Below are 20,066 nucleotides of genomic sequence, written 5' to 3'. Positions count from 1 at the left end.
AGATGGAGAGGCTCTAATGAAGCATATTTGGAAGTGAATAAACATATATTTTGTGCTCTTTTCTTCATCATCCTTGCCAATTCTAGTTTTACAGGTTCCAGAAGGTCAGGAAGCCTTTACTAAGGCTCTATTGAGTTATAGAAGTTGAAGCAAGAGAGGGCTCCTCCCGCCTAGATGATAATAAAAATGGAAAATACGACCCCCTTTATTCTTTCATTTCTATCTGCAAAGATTCCAGAAAGAAGGGGAGGATTTCTCAATCCATGTGACCTGTGATATATTCTAGAGAGGAGACATCTGACACTATTTTGGAAAGTGCTTCCTAGAACTGAGTGCCAAGCACTTCGTGATATAATCAATCACTGCTTCTCCCAGCCCCCAAATAAGATTGGGAACAATTTTTTTATTTCTGCATATGGTGATGTGAGTCATGAAACTGTTGACTATATTCCCTCCCTTGCTACTTTTCACTTTATTTCTGTTTATCAAAGATTTTTAGTATTGAGAAATTGGAAAGTATACTCCTTTCTGCAAAGTAAAGAATGAAACAGAGGAAAAAAGGAAAGAAAGAAAAATGTCATAACTGTGTTAATTTCCTGGACTGCCATAACAAAGGGCTTCTCAGGTGGTACCAGTGGTAAAGAACCTGCCTGCCAATGCAGGAGACATAAGAGACCTGGGTTCCATCCTTGGGTTGGGAAGATCCCCTGGAGGAGGGCATGACAACCCACGTCAGTATTCTTGACTGGAGAAACTCATGGATAGAGGAGCCTGGCAGGCTACAGTCCATAGGGTTGTAAAAAGTGAGACACAGCTGAAGTGACTTATCACGCATGCACACACACCTAACAAAGTGCCAAAAATCTGGGTGTCTTACAACAATAGAAATTTATTATCTCACAGTCCTGGAGGCTAGAAGTCCAAAATTACGACATTTGGAGGTCCATGCTTTCTCTAATGACTCTAGGGGAGAGTCTTTCCTCACTCCTTCTAGCTTCTGTTGCTTGCTGACAGCCCCTGGTGTTCCTTGGTTTGTAGATGCATCACTCCAGGCAGAAGGCAGTTGTCTCACATTTTCTTCCCTCTATGTCCAAATTTCCCCTTTTTTTAAGAATATGAGTTATACAGGTTTATGGTGTGCTTTAATGACCTTATTTTAACTTGATTACCTCTGTAAAGGCCCTCCTTTCAAATAAAGTCACGTTCTAGGAATACTGGGGGTTAGGATTTCAACTTATCTTATTTTGGGGGCACACAAAACAAAACCGATACCCATATAACAGAGATAGATAGATATAGATATATTTTCTTTGTTCTTTCTAATTTTCTAAATGAAATCAAGTGTTAAATTTAATTTGACTCTACTTGCAATGCACTTTTGTACTTGCATAACTGATGGTGTCTTATGCTGCTTTGACTTGAACCACTGGTTCAATATCATAATTTGGGGTTCAAGTATTCAAAATCACTTAAGAATTGGCTCAGGCTTTCTCTGATTGTAGGTTTCTTAAAATGGGCTTTGTTTGAAACCTGGGATGCTTGTTTATACTGTAGATATGAAATTTTATTTTAAAAGATCTATAAACTTTTTCCAATTATGTTTTTTATTATTGATTCTATTCCTATCATTCTGGTTTCATCCTCAGGATTTCCCTTGTCGACCAAAATAGCACAGTGCTTGACAATAGGAGATATTAAAATGTTTGTCATGTAAGTTAATGAATATGTTAATGAGTACAAATAGGCTGATTGATGAGATGATTGGAAGGCTAACTAGTAGAAGCTGGAATGTGGTTCTGAAATACTGGAGAGAAATCAGGGCTAGAAATACAATTTTTAATTTTCCTTTTTCTGGTGATAGTGGGAATTATAGGAGTGGGTGAGGGCACCTGGGATGAGTACCTACTGGATAGAGAAGAAGGCAGAAGACAGACCCAACATAGGGAAGCCGCATAGGCTGGGCAGCCACCTAGAGATGGAAGCAGAGCAGGAAGAGAGGCAGGCCAGTTCCCATCAACTTACTGCGTTTATTGCTTTTCTCCCTCCCTTTACCCTTAGGGTTACCGAGATGTACTTCCAAATGAAAGAAATGAATGAAAAGGTGTCTTTCATAAAGGACTCCTTATTGTCTTTGGACAGCCAGGTGGGACACCTGCAGGATCTCTCTGTCCTGACAGTGGATACCTTAAAAGTCCTTTCTGCTGTTGACACCTTACAAGAAGATGAGGCTCTCCTGGCCAACAGAAAGCATTCTACTTGCAGAAAACTTCCCCACAGCTGGAGCAATGTCATCTGTGCAGAGGTTCTGGGCAGCATGCCGCTCTCTGAGAAGAAGAAGTATCAGTGTTATAGCATGCCCCCTTCTTTGCTGCGGAGCCTGGCCAGAGGCTGGTATCCCCCACGAGGGCAGAAAGGGCCCTTTCTTGAGATTACAGATCAAGAGGCTTCAAATGTAAGAGATGACCAAGGAGAGCAAGAAACAAAAAATCGTGTAGTTGCTTCTGGGGTGATGCTGAACAGACAGGCACACCCAAAGTATGGCCAATATCTCCTGGTCCCTTCTTATCTAGAACAAATTTCTTATTCTGCAAAAACTGACTTGCCTCTGTCCACACCATCTGTGGAAGCAGGTACAGATGGGCTGACAACTGAACACGTCAGCCAGACTGAGGTCCCTGTTCATCTGATGTGGCAGACCCCGGGTGTCTCAGCCAAGGGCCCCGTGGTGGAAACCAAGGAGCATTGTGAGTCACTTGGTCAGATACCAGCCAGAGAAGACAAGGGGGAACGAGTGCTCCCCACTTTGATTTGCACACCTGCACCCACGAGAGTGTCCTCCCTCCCTTCCCAGGTCATGAGCATGCAACCTGGAGGTGGGTATGTGAACTGGGCATTTTCAGAAGGTGATGAAACTGGTGTGTTTAGCACCAAGAAGCAATGTCAAATCAGCATGGCCTCCGCTTGTAACCATGACTCCAGACTGAGTGAACAGGGCCAGAGGCAGAACCGGGGCAGATCCCTGTCTGATAACTCGGCAAGACTGGCCCAGAGGAATTGCTCAGAAGTACTTCCATGGCTCCAGCCAAACACATCCTTTCGAATCAGTCTGCTTCGGAAAGACAAGCCCTTCCCTGGGAATCAGAGCTTGAGATTACCCAAGGAGGAGAAGTTGAAGATCTCTAAGATTAAAAGTAAGAAGTAAACATTTAAAAACCGGGATTAAATTCTCACCTTGCTACCATTCTCATTCTCCCCATTCTCTCAGTCTTACCTGTGAAACACAATGGTTCCACATACTGTCTTTATTGTCTCATGTAAATCATTTCCTTTACAGATCTATCAAAATTCTCAGAGATAGGACAATCAAAATGGATCAAAACAAAATTGCTAACCAAGGATAGGAAACTGTCAAAGAAGAAGAAGAAAACACAAGCACTGCAGGTGCCAGTAAGTGCCTTTTATGTTTTTGGCAACTGAGGTAGTATCCTATCTTAGCTTGAGTTCTCTTTATTCTAAAGTGCCAAGTACACAAAATAACACTGTCCTGGAAGGAATGGAGATGTAAATCTTAAGAGTCAGCAGAGCTGATTTGCAACAATTCATTTATCAACTCATATGTTGAAGGACTTTTGTGTTATTTTCAGTTTTTGGCTATTCCACTTAAGCTGCTAAGAACATTTGTGTACAAGTCTTTGTGTGGACATATGTTTTCATTTCTCTTTGGTAACTAGGAGTAGAATAGTAAAGTCATATGGTAAGTATTTGTTTAATTTTAGAAGAAACTTACATTGCCACCAGTTTATGAGTAGCGGTTTATGAGCGTTCCAGTGGTCCACGTCCTTGCCAGTCCTTAGTAGGCTCAGTCTTTTTGATTTTAGCATATTAGTGAGTGGACAGTGGTATCTCACAGTGGTTTCATGTGCCTTTCCATAGTGACTCGTGCAGAATCACCTTTTGAAGGAGACTTAATGTCCATAAAGAATGTGCTTCCTTCAGGGAACATGCGATGAGTTGCTGGGATCCCATAAAATATGAGTTTAGAATTATGTTCTAATTATGTTCTAAAATGGCCAGAGTTAAAATAAGAACTATTAACTGAGCTCAAGCACTAATAACTTGCTTTTGTTTGTTATCTTGTAGTTTGTCGATTTATCTCATTTCTTCTCTGCTCCTGTGAAGCACATGAGGCAGCCGTTATTGTTAGCTCTCTGTTATTTTAATGATGTAGGGAATGGAGCTCATAGACATGAAGTGATTTGCTCAGTTCATGTAGTTTCTGAGTGACAGGGATAGAATTCTAACCAGTTCTTTCAGACCCTTATGTTTTTGTTGTTTTGCTTTATACCAGTGGTTCTTAAACTGCGGTCTCCCATCAGCATTACCTGAAAACTTAAGAGATTCAAATTTGCCCTCTCCTCAGACCTACTAAGGGCTTCCCAGGTGGCACTAGTGGTAAAGAACCCACCTGCCAATTGCAGGAAACATAAGAGACGCAGGTAGGATCCCTGAGTTGGGAGGATCCCCTGGAGGAGGGCATGGCAACTCCAGAATTCTTGCTTGGAAAATCCCATAGACAGTGGAGCCTGGCGGGCTACAGTCCATGGGGTTACAAAGAGTCATAAACGACTGAAGGGACTTACCGCACACACACAGACCTACTGAATCACACACAGTTCCTGAGGAAGGGACCCAGAAATCTGTGGGTTTAACACAGTCCTGGGTGTTTCTGATACACACTCAAGTTTGAGAAACCCTGCTCCCCACCCTGGTTCTCAGTCATGACTGCAAATAGGAAAGTCACATGGATGCTTGTGTCCTGCCAGCACGAGTGATGAAAGTTTAACACTTCCCAGGTGATTTTAATGTGCAGCCAATATTAACAACCGCTGTTCTTCAACATTGGAGAAGGCAATGGCACCCCACTCCAGTACTCTTGCCTGGAAAATCCCATGGACAGAGGAGCCTGGAAGGCTGCAGTCCATGGAGTTGCTGAGGGTCAGACACAACTGAATGACTTCACTTTCACTTTTCACTTTCATGCATTGGAGAAGGAAATGGCAACCCACTCCAGTGTTCTTGCCTGGAGAATCCCAGGGACAGGGGAGCCTGGTGGGCTGCCGTCTATGGGGTCACACAGAGTCGGACACGACTGAAGTGACTTAGCAGTAGCAGCAGCAGTTCTTCAACATGTGGTTGTTGTTCTGTTGCTCAGTTGTATCCAACTCTTTGCAACTCCATGGACTGCAGCACACCAGACTTCACTCAGTTCTCAGTTCAGTCTCTCAGTTGTGTCTGACTCTCTGCGACCCCATGAACCGCAGCACGCCAGGCCTCCCTGTCCATCACCAATTCCCGGAGTTCACCCAAACCCATGTCCATCGAGTCGATGATGCCATCCAACCATCTCATCCTCTGTCATCCCCTTTTCCTCCTGCCCTCAATCTTTCCCAACATCATCTTTTCCAGTGAGTCAGCTCTTCACATCAGGTGGCCAAAGTATTGGAGTTTCAGCTTCAACGTCAGTCCTTCCAATGAACACCCAGGACTGAGTTCCTTTAGGATGGACTGGGATGGACTTTAGGATGGACAGCACACCAGACTTCACTGTCCTTCACCATCTCCCAGAGTTTGCTCAAACTCATGTCAGTGATAACTGTGATTTGGAATCTATTCAGATTAACGTCACTCTGTTCCAACGAATGTCTTTCTTTCTAGGTCATAACAGTCAACACCTGCTCTCAAAGTGACCAGTTGAACCCAGAGCCTGGAGAAAAGATCTCAGAAGCACACAAGGGCAGCAAGAACTGGATTCCAGTGTCCAAATTTAATCAGATAAGTATGTAACAGTCTGCATTCTTGAGTTACCCAAACCCTGGTAGTTTCCTCAGGGTATGGTCTTTAGACCAGTTGGGGGTACCTGCTGTTCTTAAGTGGAGGTGAGAGAATGAGAAGGGGCCACACTTTCTTAGATAAATAGCTCTTTTCTGCTTTTAGTTTTTATGAAAGAGATTCAATTTGCATTTGTTTAATAGGATAATTGTCAGAATTCAGAAAAGAAAAATTAAAATTAATTAAAATGTAGATAGTCTCCTATTCAGAGCTGTTGAATCTGCATCAAGGAGTATTCATTTAGTCTGACTTATGGGGTGAGTTGTCTAATGTTATAAATTAATCTTTAAAGTTCAGGCGACGTTGATATGGGCCCTTACACAGAACTCAGCGGATTGAGTTGTAGTTGGTCATTTACAACTGCTCCCATATAGTGTTTATTCCATTGGCAAGATTCCCTTAAACTTAATAGTAATGATGTTTGTAGAGGATAGAAGACAGATGAGTGAGCTAGGAATGAAGACTGTGAGCTAAGCATAGACTGTGAAATAAGCCTGGACAGATGCGTTGAGGACATATTAGGAAGAGAATAGGTAGCAATGAACTGAACATTGAACCTCTTCCATTTGATACTAAGAGACCCTTACTAATTTTTAAACAGAATGGACTATGTGGTTAGCAAGTCATAAATATTTAAAATTATTTGAAGTACTAAGTTTAAGGTACATGTATTAGTTTTAGATATACAACATAATGATTTGATGTATGTCTGTGTTGCAAAATTAGTAGCACAGTAAGTTAATGTCCATCACCACCTATAGTTAACAATTATTTTTTCTTGTGATGAGAACTTTTAAGATCTATTATCTTAGCCACTATATAGTATTGTTAAACTATAACCACCATGCTGTATATTACCTCCCCAGGTATTTATTTATCTTATAGCTGGAGTTTGTACATTTTGACCATCTTCTCTTATTTCAAAAAAATTCAAACTGAGAAAGATGGGAGTGGCAGGAGGGTTCTGGCAAAGAATCTCATTTAAATGTGATGATCAGGAAGAAAGAGAAGACCTAGAGAATTAGGCTAATTCCAGGTGTTTGGCTAATCTGAAGACTTCAGGAGGCCTAGTGTCTTGATCTACATTCTGGGTTGAGAACTTGTTTTTTTAAAAACTTGTCTGAGTTAACAGTGTTCTAGACAAATGAGTAAAATGTAATTCTGGTGGGGTCCAAAGTAGACGTTAGTTGGGCAAAGATACTATGAATGGAAAAGTATTTTAAACGTAAAATGTTCTGCTTTGTGAATATGTAAGTATAGTATAAAGATTTCTTTCATCCCATTTATCCCTCTCCTTTAAAATAAACCATAGTTTACATTTGGTAGATCTGTCTATATATAAATATATATTAAAGAGAAAAGATATATATCTGAAAATCACCTAAATCTGCTTTATTAGACTACAGTTCACTTATTGCATAGAAACTGGACTTGGCTTTACATTCTTAATGTACTTTTACTTTTCCTTAAGATATGAACTTACTCTCTTTAAACTGAATTTTCTTTACTACTTAAATTGTTTATGTATATCTGGTAAATTATGACCAAATTTTTGTTAGATTGCATACAGTAAATTGAAAATACACACTTGGTACACTAAAAAAAAAAAAAAAAAAAAACTTGTCTGAGTTAAGAATTGAAAAAGAATTAAAAAACATTTTTGAGGGTGCCCTGTCAGGTAGCTCCTTCTAAACACAAAAGGTAAAGTTTTGAGGAAATTAATTATGAAAGGAAAAGCATAGTTTTAGATTTTCATAGAGGTATTTTAATTGTAGTACTGTACTCTCATTGAGATCATATTTATCATAATTTTATTATGTTATGAGAAGTATCATATATACAATTTTGTGATTTTTTTTTAGTAGCTTTTTTTGCATTACCTGTATACTTTTTTCCAGCACCAAATAGTAGGAAAAAATAACAACTACTTTTAGCCAGGGACTTTTAATAAGTATTTTTCTCAGAATTTATCCAACCAAATATTTATTAAACTATTATTGATTACCTACTATATGCCAGTGACTCTGTAAATACCAGGTATAAAAAATATTAACAATAATGATCCTTGTTAAGTTTTTTAAAGAAAAGGCTAAAAATTAAAACTATTTGCTGGCATTCTTTTCTTTCTTTTGTCTCAGTTTGATTTTGTCTTCTTTTTTAAATAGCCTACAGTAATGCTATTAAGGAAGAATTACTAACAATTTGGATCTCAAATTTCATGTATTTTGAATAAAGCATGGATGACAAGGTTCAGGGGAAAGTGAAAATTACTAAAGATATTTTATAGGAAGGTAGGGTATGGATAATTCTTTGATAGAGAAGTATTAATTGTATACATAAGGGTAACTATGGAAGAATAGAAATGGGGTAAATAGCTTTCAACCGCTTGAGTAAAAAAGACAAAAGAATCTTGGTAAAATTTGCTTAACAGAGAAAAGAAAAGTATATTCCAATTTAGATAAATGCAGTGTTGAGATCTTTTATTTGTAACTGTGATTCACATATAACACATTTTCATGTATTCTCTAATTTTTTCCTTCCTTTTAACAAGGTCTAGAATCTTACATATATCAGAAAATGAAAACTAAAGGAGCTGAACGACATCCTGTACAAGTCAGTGATTATGGAAGGCAGTCTCAAGAGGTGAAAGCATTTTATTTGAAATTTTAAAAGCTCAGTTTTCACCCCCTCTCCCCCCACTTTATTATTTCTTTGTTGTTCTCTTTTTTTGCTATTTATCCATCCAATAACCTATCCTGAGAATTTTAGCATAAATGAGAAAAAGTTTAGGAATTTTTGACACTGTTTTCAAATATATAAAAGTTGCCACATGGAAGAAAAATACCTCTAATATACTTTTCAGAGGTAGAGCTAAAAAACAACATATACAAACTACTGGGAGACAGGTTTCAGCCTGATTTGAGAAGGAATTTTTACCTTTTGCAGCTTTCTGGGGATGGAATGGTTTATCTCACAGTAGTTAATGTCTCACTCAGTGTGGTTAGTTAAACAGGCCAAGCCAACTTCTTTGTAGATGTGTTGGAGGGGATTGGACATTTCAGAGTAAAGGACCTTTAGTGTTTCTTCAATACTGATTTTTCAGTCTGTTTTTCTTTCTGTCTGCAAATATGTGCTTGTTTTATTGCCACCCACCATGGGGGAAGCATGATCTAATTAGACTAGCCACCACCTAATCCCCCCCACCCAATATAATTTTGATCTTTGTTTGAATATTACCTTTGTGACCTTGGAAAGTGTATACAAATCACCTATGTGGACATATACTACAACCTCAGATGTTCTTATAGGAAGGTAATCTGTGAAACAGAATACTACTTGAAGGTAGTCAGGGAACCTGTCTGCCCTGTCAAATCCTGGCTCTTCCACTTCCTAGGTTTCAAAGTTATACATATCAATTCACCTTATGAGCTTCATTAGCTTCATCTTTAAAATGGGGTTAATGCCATCCTTACCAGTTTAACAGTGGATAACAAAAATAACAGTAGTGAAAATGCCTGTAATAATGCTTGGAGTGGCTCCCCTGGTGGTTCAGACGGTAAAGAATCCACCTGCAACGCAGGGTTCGATTCCTAGGCTGGGAAGATTCCCAGGAGAAGGGAATGACTACCCATTCCAGTATTCTTGACTGGAGAATTCCATGGACAGAGGAACCTGGCGGGCTCCAGTCCAAAGAGTATGACATGACTGAGCAGCTGAGTATGCACGCACACAGTGCTGGGAGTATACTGGATTTTAAGAAATAATTTGAATCTAAAGAGAAATAGAATGAGATATCTAGAAGGTAACATTCTGAATAATCATTAACTGAAATAATGATCTGGTGATTGGGTATAACAGTGTAATGATCAGCGTTTCCTGTCAACTTTGACTTCATGCCTTCTTTCACATCCTTAACAGATGTTATATGTTCACTCTCAATTTTGTAAAAACCATTATATATTACAGTTTCTCTTTGATGTCCCCATAAAATTCTTTCTGTTAAAGCTGGTCACCGCATTGAGTTACTCATATATTGTGCTAACATTATTCATCTTTCCAGCTTGAGTTTTGATACTTAATAAAAGAAATATTGAGCTAGAGGAAGGGAAAAGAAAACAACCATATCCTCCAAGGAGTGTGTTTTGCAAATGTGTTGTTGGAAGCTTGAGGTGGGAGAAAGTTGGGTGAGCATGTAATGATCTTTCGCTTTTCCTCAGGATCTTAGCAAAAGCTCTTTGTGGGATTCCAGGAACACCCCAGTCAATAGGAAGTCTCAGTGAGTATTTCTGAATGTCTGTCTTTAAGCATCTTTGGCTTCTGTTCTTTTTTTAACTGGACTGGGAACCAAGGTTTAATTGGGTCAGAAAAGGAGAAAAAAGAGAAGTATGTCCAACAACAATATTTTTCTTTTGTTAGAAAGAATGACGATAATTTATTCTCCTAGCTTTCCTGTTTTTGGCAACAAGATCTCACCTTAGTGCCTTTTAAGAATATAATGAAACATGTGCTATTGCATCAAATTAGCCATTTTGTCTTTTTTAGTGTCAAAAAAGCACACATGAAATAATAAGTATCATATCTTTTCTGATGTGAAATTTGCATTAAAAATTAAGTATAAGTCTGTCTTGACTGAAAAAAAGACTTAGAGTGAAGACTAGATAGTTCTTTCCCTTAGTATTTTTTTCCCCAAATGTTTCTGTTTAGTTTCTAAGATGGTTCTTTCTGGTTTCTCCTTAACATCCTAAGTGTTCATCAAAACAGTAACAATTTGAGAAGGTGTGAGACAGGAGGACAGGGCTAGAGAGAGCAGATAGAGAACTCACATTTTTGTAGACTTGAGACTCCTGGATTTTTATTACTCGGAGAATATTTGAACACCAACCAGGCAGATTATTCTATTTTGTTTGTAGGTTTTATGGACCTTTCCAGTTACATCATCAAATTGACTATTCTTACAGCTAAAGGAGCAGAATTCAAAAGCATCTGTACTCTACAAAGGGGCCATTGATGTCAGGCAGGTGGAATATGATGGTCAGTTGGCAGTCAGCTGTGTTTGAGATGGCCTTTTCTCTGAAGCTCCCATCAAGGTCTCTCTGTGCAAGCCTGCCTCTAGAATTAATGTGCACATGTCTTTCTTCTCCCAAAGGTTCAGTAGTTTGTGCTCATGCAGAGTGGTGGGTTATTGCAGCATGAAATTAAACAATAATTGTAATTGTACTTTCTTCCCCAAGGACCTTACGTTCTGGAGATATTCTTTGAATGCACTTATTTTGACTTGCCCATGGCCACTTGTGCACTTGAGCAGGGCACGTAACCATTTAAAGAGAGCTAATTTCAGCCTTGAACATTTAGGGATCACGTGGGCTAATGAAACTGATTTGTAGGCTTGTCCAGAGACATTCATAGACTCATTTGTAGGCATCTACTTTGCATAGTTCAGGAACCCTTTAGTTTAATTGATCAAGAAGAATACAAATACAGTTAAATCTTATATATGTTGTGTGATCACACAGCTAATTAAAAACAAAAACCAGCAACTGCTTTTCAGTTAGCTTAGGGCGTACACAGTAAATGACTTATGTGCATATCTGGTGCTCGTTTTTCTATGAAAATAATTGTAGGGCTGTAAACTGTTTCTCTAAAAGTAGGGGTCAGATGTAACTGATACTCTTCCTTTAAAGTAGTATATACACATGTGTATACATATATGCTTATAGACTCTGTATTATTTAGTGTTTCGTGCACTTTTTCTATCTTTGATCATTGAAAAATTTAAGCATTATCTAAACAACTTTAATTTTTCAAACAGGTTGAGAAGTTCAAATGGAGTTAACAGTAAGTTTTTATATTTTTTCATATTATTATTGGTGAGGTTTACGCCCCTGCTGAGATTTTTAGTTCTTGGAATCCTGTTTGTGGTTTTGTCTACTATACAGAGTAGCAAATGCAGTAGAAAAGTAGAAAGTTTTTGAATGTCTTTCCCCAGATAAATCAGGACTGATATCTGGTTTAAAATTTTTTGGAGTAATCAATTTTCAACCATGATTTTCCAGTGAGTAAGAGTATACTCACTCAGCTCATTTAGACTGCTTGACAACTCCTACTGTGATGTTTTAACACATTGCCCAGTAAGAACTCATGAGATTGTATGTAGATCTTTCTTCTGTGGCTTCAGTGGGACTCTGTGCCCCAAGTGGCTAAGTGGGACCAAGCCTGCTTTGGTGAGACACCTCCCTCACCGAAACCACTCTCTATAGCCACTTTCAGATTTACCCCTTTCTGTCTTCTTGACCCCTTGAACAGATCAGAAACCTTCCTCTTCTGTGGTCTTGCTCCATCTCAATTTCTTGTATTTTCAGTACATCCTTTGCAGTTGATTCCTTCTCCACCTACAAAAAATTTGTCGTGTACAAAAGAAAAAAATAATCCTTTTCTTGATTTTACCTGGCTTTCAGACTGCCACTCCCGTTCCTTACCTCCAAATTAACTGAAACAGTGTTATTCCAGAAAGGAACAGTCTTTTCTGATGATCTTAACCTTTTACCCAGCACCCCCAAAGGGAGGGAGTTTTGCTCCTTTGCTTATGCAGCAGCAAAAAGCCAGAGACGTCTGTGAAATTGGGCTGATTACGCTGCTTATTCTACAAAGTATAAAGCCGTTACCACCATGAGACCAAAGTTCTCCACTTTAATTCTGACTTTATGAAATGGCAAAACTGTTGGAAAGGATTTCTCTTGAGCCTTGTAATTTAAGACATGAGCAGATAGAAGAGAACCAGTTGAACTTGCAAGAGGTATTCCCAACACGCAGTCCTTCTGTAACCACACAAATCCCTTGCTGTCACCTTCCCTTCCACCTCCTTTGTTTCTGATATATACCTCTTAATATGTTTTCATCATTTTGTTGTCATTCTTAAGTCAGTGAAGTAGTCTGCTAATAACTTGATATTAATAACGTCTTTATGTGGGCACTGCATCTTGGCAGGGAGCTCAGAGAATTGTGCTTCTGGGATGTCGTGAAATGTGATGGGCAGCTGCGTGCCTTCTGCAACCCAGAGGTGTAATTGGTTCAGAGGAAATACATCTTTGAGGCTAATATTACCTGTCTTTCTTCAATTCCCTATATAAATATATTTGGAGATATTGCATTGATGATTGGAAGCTGTCAGGATACCATGCACGATAATGTGGTTAAAGGATATTAGACAATCTTTTTCGAAAACCGAGAAGCCGTTCTGATTAACCTGTTCAATAATAACTTTGAAGGCAATATATTCATAAGTATGTATTTATCTCCAGCCAAATAATTAAAATGTCAATCTTCTCTGTAATTTCAGAAATCTCAGACTCCTTAAAAAGCCCTCAAGAGCCTCACCATCATTATTCAGGTAGGATGCATGTACACATGGATGTATCAATGGAACTAGATGTGTGTGAGACTGCATTTGGAAACAAAAGCATTAATGAATTTGTGGTGTTGATATGGCTCCAACTTGAAAAGTTGTTTACTCTGATGAGAACATATTCAGGTTTATTGGGAAAGCAAGTTGTTAGGATTTAAGAAGTTTTGAATTTAAAAAAAAAAAGTTTGTATTGGTAAGTTCCAAATTGTAAAAGGGAAAGATGACCTTGAGATCTGAAAATTCCTTACAAGGTCAAAACCAGAGATCTTTGTGTTTTGGGCTGGAGAGGAGACAGGCCTGGGGCTGGTTCTCTAAGGCAGGGTTTTGTACCCTTACTGGGCCCTCAGTGAACAGAACCACTGAATGAATGCCAGCCCCACAGGGGGTGTTCAACAAAGACACCTTAAGGGATGTTATTAAACAAGACGTCAAGGGTCTTGACTCTCTTAAGCAACATCGTTTCACAGTGATTCAGTAGTCTTTCTTTCAAAGTGGGAATAATTGTACTTGCCCTTCCTGAGGAGCAATCTGCCAAAGGGCTAGTTGAGAATAAAGGAAACCCTTTGAAATGCAAAGTAATGTAACAACCAACTGGACTCATGCCATTTGGTGGTCTTTTGGGTATCATTGCTTTCAGCATTGGATTAGATACTACACGAGTGAACTTTTTATACACTCTTAAAGCTGAGTACAAGAGTACAAGTGTATTGGTGTGATAATTACCATTATTATTATATCAAGGTCATGGGTTCAGGGTTCGGCAATAGGCTACCTTATCCTGAATTTTCCTCTGTAGTGAATAGTGTTTCAGTGGATTTCAGACTCCACATTCCAGGCTCTCATAACTGGGTGTTTCAGCTCAGCAGTAATCTGTTATTTTGACTCCAGCTGTCAGCTGAAGAAAGTCTCTGGTGAGGAACACTGTAACTGACATTGATTCTGATCTGTTAGGATACAACTCTTAACAGGAAAATTCAGATCACTTGCTTCTAATTAAAATTAGTCTTCAGCTCTCTCCGGGAAAAGAAAATGAACTCTGAAAATCAACAGTAGATGTCCCCACAGCCCACTGTGCACTAGTTTGATCTGGAAAAGAAAAACCAGAGAATGAAGACCACAGATTAAAATGCTCTTTAAAAGCAAGTTCCACATATGTATGGATTAGTGTGGTATTTGCTATTCAGGAGGGTGTAGGTGACAACCCTAGCTCAGGATTTACTAGATAATCTTATATAATCTGTTACTAAAACTGGGATATCCTTCCTGTTTAAGGCATAGTTTATTTTAAATACTGTATTATAGATACTGTTTTTGATAAAGGAACAACTAAAGGGTCTTCAAAATAAAATATTGTAGCATTATATGAGTATATTGATGTGGGAAGTCTTTCTATAAATTCAGTCTACTGATGCATACTTAAAATAGTAAATCTGCTTTTGTTTGCAGCCATTGAAAGGAACAATTTAATGAGGCTTTCTCAGACCATACCGTTTACACCAATCCAACTGTTTGGTGAGTGCCGTTTCTACCTTCTTGAGGTTGTGCCAGGGCAAAGGCAGAACATCTGAGTGAATCATAGGAGAAAACATTTTGCATAATTTTAGTTGAAGATATTCTTTTACCCATGGTTGCAGTTTAGCAATATTAATTTCCTAAAATGGAAACTCTTATTAACTGCCTGGCTGGTATCTAGGCTCAAAACCTAATATACTATGGGGACAGGACTATAATGAGCAGCAGTTGGGGGAAAAAGCAATACTGTTGCACCGGGCATTCACTGATTTAAGGCTGGAAAAAGTAGAATAGAAAAGAACCAACCAGTCATACGTAATAAACAGAGGAGAAAGCATTCAATGTCAATACAGAAGAAGCTAACAGACATCTAAAGAGAAATGCTTGGTATATTGCTTTTAATTTGTTTGTTTTGTTTCATGTAAACTAATTGCTCTTAGCTCAGAGAACAAACGTGATTTTTAAAGGCTGGAGTAGTAGAGAAAAACAAACTTATGGTAGCCGTGCTGCTGCTGCTGCTAAGTCGCTTCAGTCGTGTCCGACTCTGTGCGACCCCAGAGACGGCAGCCCACCCGTCTCTGGGGTTCTCCAGGCAAGAACACTGGAGTGGGTTGCCATTTCCTTCTCCAATGCATGAAAGTGAAAAGTGAAAGTGAAGTCGCTCAGTCATGTCCGACTCTTACGGACCCCATGGACTGCAGCCTACCAGGCTCCTCCGTCCATGGGATTTTCCAGGCAGGAGTACTGGAGTGGGGTGCCATGTTAGCCATGGCTACTGGCATTTCTCTGTCCTGCCACTTGACAACATAACAAGGGTCCCTGCACTGTCCTTGATCTTGATTTTCTCGCATCCTTCACATAAGGACAGATCAGGTGGCTTCTGATTGTTGATGATTTCTCCTTCCACTTGTCTCCACAACTGGTTGTATAACTCACTAGCTTTGTTCTAAATCCTCTAGGTATTTAGAACTCTAAAGAGATCTCCAGTGCCATTTATCTGGGCACCAAGAATAAATATTCAAAAGCATGTTACTAAGCATTACCTAGACATGTTCTTTGGTAAGCAATTAAATGCAAGAGTGAGCGAATAGATTCTTTTCTTTGTAAAGTGTTTTATACAATATTTCATAAGAAAAGCCAGTACAGTGTTTTATAATAAAAGCCATTTGAAACTGAGGTGTAAGGAGAACACAGGCCAGACAGAAGTTTTCTGTAGTATGTTACCTCTGTCAGGAAGCGTTGCACACTATATTAGGTGGAGCCTAGGCCCCATAAGAATGGCTCCCTGTTCAACAGCCTAAAATTGGAAGCTGCAGAGCAGTTAGAGAACACGTGGGTGTAAAATCTTTAAAGTGGGATTGGGTTTGTAACTGCGAGTCTGCTTCACATTAGCCGTGTTACCATATTTAATCTTTATAACCACCTAATGAAGTGGCTCTTTTAATAACACTTCCATTGTACTGATGAGCAAAGTGAGGCTTTACATAACTTGTGCAAAGGCACAAAGAAAGGAGGGAAAGGTTCTGGGGTATGACTTTGCTTCTAACTTTAACCCATCTCAGTGGGGTAATATCACCCCCAAGGGAGCAAAAACATCTTTTTATTTTCGTGTGTAAAGCACAGATACACACACACTCAGAGTTTATAAACAGATATACAGTATATCCTTGGTATTAAAATGTCAGGGAAGGGACAGTTAGGAAAAAAAAAAAACAGTCTAAAACAACTCCTAAGGGGGATGATAGTAAACACGGGGTTTGAACTGTCTCTTTAAGAGTACTGTCTTTAACAAAAGAAGCATAGCCTTGATACTCTGATTTTATTTTCATCTAGCTATAATCTATAATAAGAACAACTTAATTCTTATGTGACACCTAACACCTGGTTCATTTTTCCTCTCCCTCTTTACTGGACTTTGACACAGCCAGATGTCTGTACCTGACCCTGAACAGATGCAATTCCCATTACCCTCTGATCCTTTGGGAAACTGAATCGATTCTTCTGAGTTGATATTTAGGAGGCCGTTCATGTCACAGACATGAGTCTCATTGAACCCCTCCCCTGCATTTCTCTTTGCAGCAGGAGAAGAAGTAACGGTCTACAGGCTGGAGGAGAGTTCTCCCTTAAATCTGGATAAAAGCATGTCTTCTTGGTCCCAGCGGGGGAGATCTGCTATGATCCAGGTGTTGTCCCAAGAGGAGATGGATGGTGGCCTTCGCAAAGCCATGAGAGTCATTAGCACCTGGTCTGAGGATGACATCCTCAAGCCAGGGCAGGTTTTCATTGTGAAGTCCTTTCTTCCTGAGGTTGTGCAGACATGGCACGAAATCTTCCAGGAGAGTACTGTGCTTCATCTTTGCCTTAGGGTGAGTCAGAGACCCAGAGCCCAGATGGACAGGTCGAAGAAAGGAAATCTGGCTCTGTCCTGGTTGAAGGCCATTACTTCAACCCAAGAGATCTTGAAATTGGGGCTTCCCTGATAGCTCAGTTGGTAAAGAATCTGCCTGCAATGCAGAAAACCCTGGTTCGATTCCTGAGTTGGGAATATCCTCTGGAGAAGGGAAAAAGCTACCCACTCCAATATTTGGAGGTGGTGGTATTTTATTATTTTTAGCTTTTACTTTTGGAGTGGGTAGTGATGGAAGCTGAGTAAGGCTAAAAATCACACCTGGGAGTCTTCTAGTAATTCTGTGATCATTCATTAGTAGGCATGTGGTAGTAAACCAATATTTTTGTCAATGCTCCTTATTTTGCAGGAAATTCAACAACAAAGAGCTGCTCAAAAACTGATCTATACCTTCAACCAAGTAAAACCACAAACCATTCCCTACACTCCAAGGTGAGGAAATATTGGCACGTGGCACTTCATCTTAAGTAGGGATTTCTGTCAATTTCGTTGTTCCACTGTTGGTCACAAGAAATACCAGACTCATGGGGAAGTTCCCCATGACCTTAATTTTGTTTTCTTCTTTAGATCATCCTTGGAGACAGTAAAAAGAGAAGTAGACATCCCAGGGATGTTTGGCTTAAATCACTGAATTTATGTGAGTGGAAAAGAGCAGATCAAGCAGAGGCCATAACTAACCTCTCGATTACGAAAGCAGGCAGATCTTGGGTGTTGTTAACTAATATCCAGAAACATTATGGCAGGAAAACACTTCTATTGTAAGCATAGTTTCCTCTCCTAGTTATCTTATAAAAATTAGGAACTTTAAAGGAATGAACTCTTATACTTTCACCTGAGTGTTTCCATGTTCTTGGATTCATTTAGCAACACAGATCATAGTTCAGTGCTGAGGACTTACAGTAAAGTTTTATTGTTCCATTTACAAGGAACTTCATACAGCAAGGCAAGGAAAGTTGAATCCAGTACTCATGAGAGTTCCTGGAAGAGCAGGGAGGTGGGTGAGCGTGGGGAAAGCTCCAAATCTTTGCATCGCATTTTTTTCAATAGAAAGGCAGGGGCATGTGCGCTGCGGCTACTCAGTCAGGCTAGGACATCTCCTCTGCTGTTCTCTGTTCAGCAATATATAACTCCTACCTTTGCTGCCTGGTGGGAAAACCGTGACCTCTCTTCCCTCCTCATAGGTTCCTGGAAGTTTTCTTAATTTACTGCCATTCAGCCCAGCAGTGGTTGACCATCGAGAAGTATATGACGGGGGAGTTCCGGAAGTACAACAACAACAACGGTGATGAAATTGCCCCCAGCAACACCTTGGAGGAGCTGATGTTGGCTTTCTCTCACTGGACCTATGAGTATACTCGGGGAGAGCTGCTGGTTTTAGATTTGCAAGGTGATTGATAGCTGAGGATTTGATAGAGTAAGCATGAGGCAAAGTTCAGGAAACACAGACCAAGGACTGCTTTCTCCTTGTCATTGTCACCTACATTTGCCCCTAGCTCTTTCTTAAAGTCACAGTTAAGATCTGTCAGTGGGGACATTCCTTGGCAGTACGTACTTTTTTTTTTTTTTTTTAATTTGAAAACAGAAGATGGTATCAGTTTTCTGAATTTATTTACTGTTTGTGGAACTGTCCTAAGTGGGTAGAATCAGGCAGGTATCCTGAGAGATCCTGTGAGAACCAGGATAGGTCATGTATGGAGTTGCTCTGTCTAGCTTTGATATGTGGTAGGGCCATTTATGTCAGAGACATTGTACAGTGATGATCAGGAGCAGATGATATAGGCAGATGATTATTGGCCTAGAACTTAAAGTTATCAAAAATGTTAATCTAAACAGGAGAATGATTTTTGTACCAGATTTCTAGTTTTCTGGCTTTTCTTTGGACTTAAGTGCACAATAACACTTAGGCATGCATTAATATGTGTAGGAAAGTTGCAATTCTGGTCACTTTTCATGATTTTGAGCTCCGTACTTCAGCAGTTTATAATTTAGCTTGCTCTCTTTGCTGTGTACCTTGATACAGCAAAGTACAGACTCGGTCTGAAAGTACAGACTCGGTCTGGGAGAGGCAACGCAGTGCACTGTTATTTAATGGAAGGCTTTGATCAGTGCATCTCTCTACCAGCAACACCTCACATGTGACTTATAATCCTGCGGCACGAAACAAAGTATCTCTAGTAGGCTTTCCTTGAGGGACAGAAGGAGATATGTATTAAGGTCAAAGTTTAGTCCCCGGGCTCGCTGACTGGGGCTTTGGTTTCAAATAAGGGATTTAGCCCAGGAACTTTCATAGAAGTTATCTCATTTAATCCCAGAAGCAGCACCTCAAGGTAGATATTACGGGGAATTTATGTCCTGAAAGTTTAAATAACTTGCCCAAGGTTGCACAGTTACCTAAGAGGGAGCCAGGACGCAGGCTTAAGCTGGTTTGATCACCCATGCTCTTTCTTTGTAACTGTTCTTTTATTTCTTTGTAAGTTTCAGATCCATAAGAATATTACCATGTTCTGATTCCTTTTATTTATTAATTAAAAAAAAAAAATCTGGTCTCTTCCTTGTCCTCTCTGACTTTTCCATTTCTCCAGACCTGGGATTCTATGCCAAAACCAGGCTTGAAGGCTGGAGACAGATGAGATGAGCAGGCAATCCTGGGGCATCGTGAGCAATGTCCGCTGAGACTGCAAACCCATTTTGATTGAAATTTGTGCCATGTGCTCAAGGATGTGTCTGTGTATATATATATATAGATATACACACACATATATATATACACACACACACACACATATATGTGTCATTTGGACTTATGTGTCATTTGAAAAGTGTATATATATACACATATATACATACATATATACA

The 20,066-nt window shown here is 39.5% G+C and overlaps 1 protein-coding gene across 4 annotated transcripts in view; it reads left to right on the top strand.

Annotated features, from left to right (window-relative positions):
- TRPM6 (transient receptor potential cation channel subfamily M member 6) overlaps positions 1-20,066 on the top strand; it is a 169,946-nt gene that overhangs the window by 131,846 nt on the left and 18,034 nt on the right. For 3 of the 4 annotated variants that reach the window (XM_070794665.1, XM_070794663.1, XM_019966072.2), the window contains exons 26-36: positions 2,059-3,191; positions 3,335-3,447; positions 5,716-5,836; positions 8,441-8,532; positions 10,107-10,165; positions 11,699-11,724; positions 13,226-13,276; positions 14,738-14,803; positions 16,883-17,169; positions 17,560-17,642; positions 18,392-18,597. In XM_070794665.1, the coding sequence (XP_070650766.1) occupies positions 2,059-3,191; positions 3,335-3,447; positions 5,716-5,836; positions 8,441-8,532; positions 10,107-10,165; positions 11,699-11,724; positions 13,226-13,276; positions 14,738-14,803; positions 16,883-17,169; positions 17,560-17,642; positions 18,392-18,597 (2,237 nt within the window). The remainder of the gene's footprint in view (positions 1-2,058; positions 3,192-3,334; positions 3,448-5,715; positions 5,837-8,440; positions 8,533-10,106; positions 10,166-11,698; positions 11,725-13,225; positions 13,277-14,737; positions 14,804-16,882; positions 17,170-17,559; positions 17,643-18,391; positions 18,598-20,066) is intronic. The other variant, XM_070794664.1, reaches the window with a different exon arrangement.

Source organism: Bos indicus, chromosome 8, assembly GCF_029378745.1.
Source record: "Bos indicus isolate NIAB-ARS_2022 breed Sahiwal x Tharparkar chromosome 8, NIAB-ARS_B.indTharparkar_mat_pri_1.0, whole genome shotgun sequence".
NCBI lineage: Eukaryota > Metazoa > Chordata > Mammalia > Artiodactyla > Bovidae > Bos > Bos indicus.
This window is presented reverse-complemented; position numbering and strand designations above follow the sequence as displayed.